The sequence below is a fragment of the Pelodiscus sinensis genome, chromosome 2, assembly GCF_052426305.1.
Source record: "Pelodiscus sinensis isolate ZL-2025 chromosome 2, ASM5242630v1, whole genome shotgun sequence".
Taxonomy (NCBI): Eukaryota; Metazoa; Chordata; order Testudines; family Trionychidae; genus Pelodiscus; species Pelodiscus sinensis.
In genome coordinates this window covers 102,954,498-102,964,138 of record NC_143053.1, presented here as the reverse complement: position 1 = coordinate 102,964,138, position 9,641 = coordinate 102,954,498, and the positions used below count along the sequence as shown (strand labels likewise).

The 9,641-nt window shown below is 40.6% G+C and overlaps 1 protein-coding gene across 1 annotated transcript in view; it reads left to right on the top strand.

The window, feature by feature from the left end:
* The first annotated feature begins 1,817 nt into the window (after positions 1 to 1,817).
* The window catches only part of PARD6G (par-6 family cell polarity regulator gamma), a 97,909-nt gene continuing 90,085 nt past the window's right edge, over positions 1,818 to 9,641 (top strand). The window contains exon 1 of the mRNA XM_006134004.4: positions 1,818 to 2,181. Coding sequence (XP_006134066.1) covers positions 2,110 to 2,181 — 72 coding nt within the window. The 5' untranslated portion in view covers positions 1,818 to 2,109. The remainder of the gene's footprint in view (positions 2,182 to 9,641) is intronic.

The window sequence follows — 9,641 nt, the reverse complement described above, 5'->3', positions numbered from 1 at the left end:
GGTCCCGGCCCATAGGTTGGGAAATCTTGATCTATAAGATTCCTGTAGAAGACTCAGTCCTTAAACAGCTATTTTGAATGCTGAAACTGACTGGAGTTATTTTACAGACACCTGAGGCAAAAGGCCCTTTTGGACTCTCCTAACATCAGAGGGGCAACTGTGTTAGTCTGTTTCAGCTAAAACAAGAAGGACGTCCTATGGCACCTTAAAGACTAACACATTTATTTGGGCATAAGCTTTCATGGGCTTGTTGTTTCTCCTAATTTTAGCAATTAACCCATAAAAGTGAAAATAATCAACCATTGGTACGTTACAGGTAACCATGCACTTCCAATACAGTAAGGCTTTGTCTACCGTGATACATTTTGTCACCAAAATCTGTGCAGCCCTATATCCTGAGCCCTTCATACACCCCAACCCTGACTCCTGCACCCTTCGCATCCCCAGTCCTCTACCCTAACTCCTGCACTGCCCTTCCACATCCCAATCCTCTGTCCTGAACCCCTCATACTCCACCTCACACTTAAATTTTGCAGGCACTGTTGTATCACAACCCATCCTGCCATAAGTCTTCCCTGTTGTGATAGTGCCTGTAAGAAATTTAAATTACTTTCACTCCTAGGTTTATGGGGGTAAGGGGAAGAGAGAGTATGTGAGAGTGTGTCTCTTTCCCCCTGTGAACCCTAAATCCTTAAAGTTAAGAAGGTAAATAAAAAGACTCCAGCTATGCAGTATTTATGTTTAACAGGGGTTCAGTCAGCTTGATGTTAATTTGAAAGCTGGTTCTGCATAGATCTGATTGCCACTGATCTCACCTGAGTATGAGTAATTGTACCAGCTGTCCCATGTTCAGCACAGAGCAATATGATCACCCTATTTACAGGGCCAGTTCCTTGAGTTATGTGATGAAACTACCACCTTACATTTTAAAATCAGGTACATTTTTAACTGCCCTTATGGCTGCAAAGATAAACTTGAAAAATATGAATGCTACAGGCTCCAAAACCAAAAGGTAATTTTCAAAAGTCCCAATCATGATTTTTGGGGCCTTGTGATTTTTGAACACTTTGTGCCTAATGTTCCCTCTAATCTTTCCCATTCATGTGTGGATTTTTTCCATCCATGTGCAGAATAAATGTTATGTATGAATGCACACTACTAGTAGAAACAAACAATCTAGCTGTGGCTGTTCAACTAATCAGCTGCACCACATTTTAATTTTTCCTGAGTAGCTGCACAAGGGCAGGGCTCACACTGTTCTCCAATCTTGCAAACACTTTACACATGCGCTTAACTTGTACTAATGTGAGTAGTTTTATTGAATTTCACCATCAGTAGTAATAGTAATGGTACTAATGCAAAACATATGCATAAATATTTGCAGGATCAAAACCTTAGGCTTGGCACTATTATTATAACCCTATATTATAACTAGTTAATGTACTAGCCGGGGCTGCTAAATTTTCATGGTAATTGTGCCTGTTAGTAGTTTGCTTTATCACTTGTAAAAACATTGCACAGACATAGGTTTACATCCAAATGTCTCCAAATTTGCGAGAGGGAGAAGAAGAGCTAATCTGTCCCTCGCCCCCGGCTTTTGGTTTGCATGCTCCTCTACTGCACTGACTCCCCTGTCCGCAGATCCCCCTCTTGAGAGCGACTTCCCTAAGCCCAACTAGGGATTTCTGCAACAAATCACAGGCCAGAAAGCGCACAACTCTGGAGCTCGGTAGGAGCCTTTCTCTTCGGGAACTGAAAGAGACGAGGCTGGAAGGGGGAGGTTCTGTCGGAGGCGGGGTCTAGTACGTGCCACCTCCTCCCATTGAGTCACGGGCGCGCTGCTGCGAGCTCTGCTGGAGCGATTGTTACAAACAGAAGCCCGGAGAGCGAGCTGGGCGGGCGCTCTGATTCGAGCGTTGGGACAAAGTAAAAGAACCTCCGGCGGCTGAGCGTTCCAAAGAAAGATACATTCCAGGGCCGGAGCAGCGGCAACAACACGCAGCCGGTGGGGGGGAAAACTTTCCCACAGTGGGAGTCAGCGGATCCTGCAGCCCTTGTTGAGCAAGGGCGAAAAGGAGGACGAAGGGGGGGATAAACGGGACCGAGAAGATGAATCGGAGTTTTAATAAATCTCAGACTCTGCGGTATTTCGATTGTAGCGCGGTGGAAGTGAAGAGTAAGGTAAGGAGATTGCGGCAGGACATCGGAACCATCTCGGTGCTTTCCTCCCCCGGGTTTTCTTATAAATGAATGGAAGTCCTCCACTTATCCCCCTCCCCCCTTTGCGATTGAAAATATTTTCCAAGTTGTAGCAAAGGATAGACGTTGTTCCTGGTTGCACGTTTTCAAAAGGCTGATCTGCTTTCGGTATGTAGCTACGATCACATGGCTCAAACTCTCTAGCCCTCATATTTTTTTTTTCCTCCTGGATTGAGCTGGAAATGTAGGGAAATCCACCCCTATCATCCCTGCGTCCACAAAGAGGAAGGGATCTCCAGACAAGCTGCTGTATGAACTAGAGCACTTACATGAGGGGAACTTCGCCGGGCAAGTTTTGCAGCCAGCGTGAACTCTTTATTTTGGATTGGGTCGCACGTTTCTGGCTCGGTGCGAGTCAGTAAGTGCACCCCTCCCCCCAGCTGTGATGGGCTGTTTACACAAAAGCCGAGATTTTTAAACAGGGTGAAAGCCCGTTAGTTCAGTCAGTTTCGGCTTAATGCCGTAGGGACAGGGAGGTGGGGGTGATGCTGTAGCTTTAATACCGATTCGGTTGAAACTTAATCAGTTGCTTCAGTTTGACTCAAGAAAGCCCAATGTTTGGCAGGTTTTTTTTTTTTAAAAAAAGAAAAAGATCCATTGTCTCGCTTTATAGACCTTTTCGCAAAGTTTTTACTGTGGAATTTGGTAAAAGTTGCGAAAAGAAAATCTTCTCGCCCCTCCCCCCCCTTGAATTAACTCTGAATTCAGTCCCACCTCTTAGTGACTTAAATAGCCTTTGGTCTCAAGTTTTCAGGCTCCTCTACAGATCTCAGCCTGTCAGTGCTGTAATGTTTGTTGCACATCTGTTTAAACTTGTTTGGGTTTTTGTGATCATCTGATTATCTAGTGATTTTTTTTTCTCTCTGGGAAGAAAGCTCAGCTCCTAAGATTCCTGCTAAAAGGATTTTTTGTCTGGTGAGCCTTCTTTCACAAAGATGAGAACCTGGGCAAGGGCATGCTGATCTGTAACACCTTCTTGTTTTAGCTTGGTGTCTTTCTGAAGAGTCCCCTGTGGAATATTGAACTTGAGCTAGCCTGCCTGCCTTGCCTGACCATTAATAGGGTGTGTGCTTGTAATGAAACATAAATTATGTGCATCTTAAGTATATACTGAGAGAAGTGAGACAGAATTCCAAATGCTTCCGGTTCCCATGTGATAGTAAATCAACAGGGCCAAAAAAATCCACTGAAACATGGCCACAGTACTGGGAGTAAGACACCTGGGTTCTATTCCCAGTTTTCTCACTAACATGCTATGTGACTATTTTTAAAAGTCTCATTGTCTGTGTGTCTTCATTTCATCATCTGTAAAATGGGGATATGTACGCATCCTTGTAAAGCACTTACAGGTATATGGATTCTATACAAATTATTATGGTTAGAAAATGAATTGTAAATTAGGAGTCCATAGTATGCTAAATTGGAACATTGCAAAGCAGCTGTAACTAGGTTTGAGTTGAATAGCCAACTTTTAAAATCTTGTTTTCAAGTGTCTGTATTTTTGTCAAACAACCCTTTCTGGTTGAAATGTCCATTATTTAGTCTCAGCAAGAAGAGGTGAGTTTGTTTCTTTTCAAAACTTGATCAAAATCTAGCCACTAATGAATGGAAAATGTCTAGTACTTAAATATTGAACAATTTTATATATATTTTAAAACTTAGTCTGGTTTTAAAAATTCATACGATGTATCTAGTTAGTCCTCAATGACTAGTCACTTACGCAAGTCTGGAAAAAAAACAAGGAATAAAATTAGAGCTTTGTAAAACTTCATGCACCATTCCAGGTTAACTGAAAACTCTGATACCAGGTTTACTACCATCTTAACCTGTCTGTGTCCTGGTGCCTCCACCTACCACAGTTGTTAATGGTACAGCTTGGTTCAGTTGGGACAGCACACACTGCTGCCCTTGAGAATGGTTAGGGCTGGGTTGAGCTGAAAATCTGCCTTAATTTCTGGGGTATTTGGAAGTGACATCTCACATGCAAGTTTAGAACACTTTATTTTCTACCCTCCAGTTTGTATGGTAGAATCCAAACCGTGTCAGCAACAAGCTTGGAAAACTGTTGTCTATTTCTCTACGCTGGTAGTCTGTTTCAAGTTGTTTTTGCTCTGAAAGCATAATGCATTCAGAAGTTCTGTGCCCACCCAGCCTACCTCAAGAAACCCTCCAGATCCTGCCTGAATGTTTAATTACCAGTCATTTATTCAGTGCACTTGACCTGCATTTTCAAACCAAAACTTTTACTTGTTATCCAATCTGCAGATGTTAGATGGGTTTAAGTTAATACTCTGATGCAATATTCAGTAAACCAGTTTTCTATGTTTATTTTCTGTGGCTGATTTTAAAAAAAATAACTCACAGCTGGTGAGCACCTGACAACCTCCTTCTCATTTGAAGAATCCCTCCAGTTTTATCCAACCAGGCCACCTCACACTTACCTGTGTGATTTCATGATTGTAGATTTCCAGAGAGGGGGGCAGATATAGTGAGAACATTTGTGTGGGAGGAACAGTTTTCTGGAAGAGCTTTAGTATTGGGGATGGGGGAGGGGGATGTGTCTCAACTGATGTCAGACATAGTATTTAAGCCAAGGAAATGAAATGCAGAAAACCACATTACTTCATTCTTAAGGTAAATCTTTAAATGTCAGGAAAACTTAGGAAAAAAACCCACACCCAACCCCAATGTACGTACACATCCATAAGTGACCCAGAACACCACACATGCAATGCACCTGTGTTAATATTCTAATAGAAACATTAATTCTTGATTTCCCTAACTTTTGTATGTTTCAGTTGTCAAAGTTAATGTTGTATTAGCCTATTATCCATTGTTTGTAGTAACACTGAGTGTTAATTATGTAGCAAGTTATTGTGATTAGTTGCTGTAGTGAGGTCACTGTTGAAATAACAGGTTCCTTTTATATTCTTTACAAAGCTGTTAGGTATATTAGAATGAGGTAGTTAACTCTCATACCTCAGGGGGTAAGTTGATCACTGAGGGTCAGGAAGAAACTCTTTCCCAATATATTGTGCATACCAGGTGAGGTGTATTACATGTTTGCAGACTTTTCTCTCTTTCAGTGAATCATCTATGATCCACAGTTGTTGGAGATGGAATACCAAGCCAGGTTGGTTTGTCCTGGTATGACTGTTCCTTTGACCTGCCTGAAAATACCAACTATTTTCCATTTTGGTTTGGATGGGTTCTTATGGCTAAAAAAGACAACTTAGCTATAGTCTAGTCAATGCAACTGCCCCTGGCAGCTGTGCAGAGCCAGCCTTTTAAATACTTGGAATCTAGTTACCTTTATGTTGTAAGAGTAAAGCCTGTCAAAACCTGCCTGAGAACTAGAAAGTTGACTATGAGAATTCATGTTGTCTCAGCTATCTTTTAATGCTCTGGCCTGTCAGAGAGAGTCAGATGGGTGCAGTACAGTATCTTGAACCAGTGTGTAATTGGCTTTGGATCCAGGAGTCCACCTCACCTCCCCATTTTGCTTCTCTTCTCCATTAAAAGAGATGCCCACCTTTCCAAAATCCTCACCAGGAGAAGTAAGTGCCTTTATGGAAGTTCTTGCAACCACTTTCTTTCACTTTACTGAACAAGATTTATAAGAGCTCCAAAAAATTGCCATGGGACCCCTGACAACTTGAATTATGCTTCTTCTAGAGCCATCTCCTCTTACCCTGAAACAGATAATGATCTGTTTACATGAACAGCCAGCAACATAGTATATTGCATCCTTCGTGATTCAGATTTACTCCCAATGAAAACTAAGGGCAGAATTGCTGCAGACTAGTTAAGACTCATCTAAACCTGAATCTGGCATTAAACTTGGCACGGAAGGCGGCAGAAAAGGAGGCAAGACTACTGTGACAGCAGAGTTGAGTGGGTTCCAGATGCTTGCACTGACTTGCTGCGTATTCTTGAGTCTTATGTAGCATGCTCAACCCTTTTCTCACTACAATGAATGAGAATCTTTCTATTGACTTTAATGAGGGTTGGACTGAACCCTTAATCTCTGTTTTCCATGTCTTATTTTAACCACTTTGTGATCATTAGTACAAAGATGCTGTATGTATAAAGTAGTATTGAGCAACGTGCATTTTTGATGATTGCCCTCTGTGGGAACAATCTTTAGTCCCACTTCACAATCTTATGTATATTCCCTGAGACTAAGGCCTTGTCTACGCTTACCAGAAGATTGGTGCTGAGGGGATTGATTCCCTGGGGTTGATTTAGCAGGACTTGTGAAGAACCACTAAATTGACTGCTGATTGTGCTCTTGTCAACTCTAGCCCTTCACTAGAGTGAGAAGAGTAAGGGTAGTTGACAGGAGAGTTTCTCCCGTTGACACCTCCCGCCCCTGTGGTGGAGACGAAGACGCAATAACTCAAACTTAGGTACGTTGACTCCAGCTATGCTATTCACGTAGCTGGAGTTGCATACCTTAGATTGACATTGTCTCCTATTGTGGACCTGGCCTCTGATCAGATTCTTAGATACTATTCCTGCCTTATCAAAACCAGAAATGAGTGATATAAAAAAGTAGACCCATGTGTTTTTTCCCCCCCAATGTTGGCAACATCTAAGCTTCTTGGGAAATGTAAGAGGTCAGATTTTCAGCTGGTGTAACTCATCTTAGCTCCTTTCACTTCAGTAGAGCTATGCTGACTTACACCATCCCAGAATTTGACCCTACAGGATTTTTCAGCAACTGCTATTTTATTCCCTAAATATCCTATGTTTTACCTCTCCACTGGTAATATTTAAAGCAATTAATTCTCTACTAAAAGCCCTTTACAAAATGAATGACTTTGTGTTTGCTGTGAAGTACTTCTATAACAAGTCAGAAATGATTTCCTAGCTTTCCATAATGTGGTGATCTGATCTCTTCTCAAAGACTAAATAAGGCAAAACAACAAATAAATTGCTTTTTATACGCTTGCATCCTCAGATGAAGTTGATCACTGAAATCTTTAATTTTGCGCCTCTTCCTTATTCTCCTCCACCGCCCCTTAAACTAACAAGGACTTTATATCCTGTTGCAGGATGAGATACTGGGGGAAGGAAAACCAGTTGAGGAGCCTGTTAATACCTTTCCACAGTTAGATGTTGAAATATGATTACATTTTGACCCTTTTTGCTTTTCTATGGCTTTCTCTAGACTAAAAATCAAAATACCCCATGACTATTGAGACAGATAATACATCTGTAGCTCAAGATAAACTTTTGAGATCCAGAGTTAGGCAGGGATTTCAAAGTCATAATCAGAAGCAATCTTGCTAGATCATAACTATTGTCTTCTCTTGCATCTAGTATTCTGTATCCACTCTGTCAAGTTGGTGGTAAGCAGAGTGTATGTTTCCCTTTGAAGACTCTTGTCTCAGATTACTGGCTTCTGGAAACAATTTTAAAAGGACTCTCTTCCCCTCCTCCTCCTCCTCCTTCTCCCCCCCCCCCATTTCCCCGTACATCTTACCTAAGCTTTAAAAACTCCAAGTTGCTGGTAAACATAAACCTTATTCTTACTGCATTTCCTCTCCATTCAGGGTTTAAAATACCCCAAGAATTAGACCTATTATCTTATTCTTCTGTGAAACCCCGTGCATTACTATGATCTAGAAACAAAACAAACTTTTTGAGAACATTCAGTACATCCTTCATGAGATACTCATTCATTATTACCACCTGAAGAGTGAAAACTAGAGATTTCTTAAAATTGTTTTTTTTAACTGAGAAAAGGAAAAATTAGAATTTTCTTAAAATAATGTTTATGATTTTTCAAATGCAGAGCTAAGTGGAAGGATTTGTATTGAGAACACAAGTATTGCTTTCTTCTCCAATCAGCTGAATATTCTGGAATATTGTAAGGTGTTTTGTTTTTGTGGTTTTTTTTAAGTCCTTATAGATACCTAGAAGAAGATACTTGACTCAGTTGTCACGCTTGAAGGTTCTATTTAAGATTTATAAGACGTTCAAGTTTGTCTTTTGTCACATTCTTTTGAAGAGAGGCAGAGGTGTGTATCCTATTCACACACCAAGGCTATGGTATACTAGAAAGCTTACAGCTTCACTGATGCCAGCTCCACCACTGCGAACTCTCTAGTATAGTCACTCTATTGTCAGCTTAATTAATCCACCCCCAATGAGTGGCATTTCCTCACTTGACATAGTCTACCAGTGAGTAGCTCTCCCTTGACATAGTAGAGTCTACACTATCACTTAGTCGACATCAGTTACATCATTCAGGGGGCAGCTAATTCACACTCCTACACAACATAATTCATATCTATTTGAGTTGTAATGGAGCTATAGTGTTACCTTATTTCCTCATAGCCTTACCTTACTTCCTCACGACTAAAGGTACAAGCAGAAAAGTAATTGGAGAAGGATCTTCAGTCGTCTTAGAATGGATATAGATCGATTGATATATTTTTTTTTAATTGACTGTGAAAGAAAAACATCTTCAGAAGATGCTTAAATCCTCTTATCAGAAAATGAGATTATTCTTTTCATTATGGCTTGGGATGCGATAACACCCTCTGCCCTCTTCACCTGATTGCAGTACTGTGCAGATGATGACCTTACATGATGTATAGTTACAGGTTAATGATAATATTACTACAGGCAATCCTAACACTTAAATAGTTTTGTTTGTTACATCTGCTATTCCATTTAATCCAAATTCAGTATTCAGTTACTCAGTGTTCTATCAAACATAGTAATTAGCTTATTAATATGCTTCTAATATTGGCATTCTGATGTCTTGTGCCAAAAAAAAAAGCTCATGATACAGTCAATCCTGATACTGAGCACAGTTCTTTAGATACAGTGCTCTTCTCATGCACAATGGACATTGTGGATTAAAGAGCATGTTTTGGATCTCTGACATGTAAGAAATCATCCTCCAGCAATTGTGCCCTATTAAAAACAATTGCTAGGGTGGAGAAATACTCAGCTTGTGGTTTGTCCTCCTAACATTGTTGCTTATTAAGGGGACGAGTGCCTGTGCAACAGATGCTCAATTACAAAAAAAGGCGCTTATCCCCCCAAAAATCAACATTGCTCCTGTACAAAGAGCTTAGGAAATGAAATATGTGCCCAGGTAAGCATTTTACAATTAAATACACTTTTTACAATTATAGATGTATGATCTTATAATCTGTAACATTGCACTAAAAATAAATTTGCTTTTACCAGTCACCTTTACAAGGAGTAAAAAACTTAAGAGGACTGATCTTGCTCCCTTGTGACATTCTGAAGTCAATTCTCAGTAGCCTGATTGGTTGTACCCTTATTATGGATTAAATAGGCACTGACTTCTAGTTTTCCCATGGGGAAAGGTGTGCTCCACCCCTCTCTGAGGTCCAACC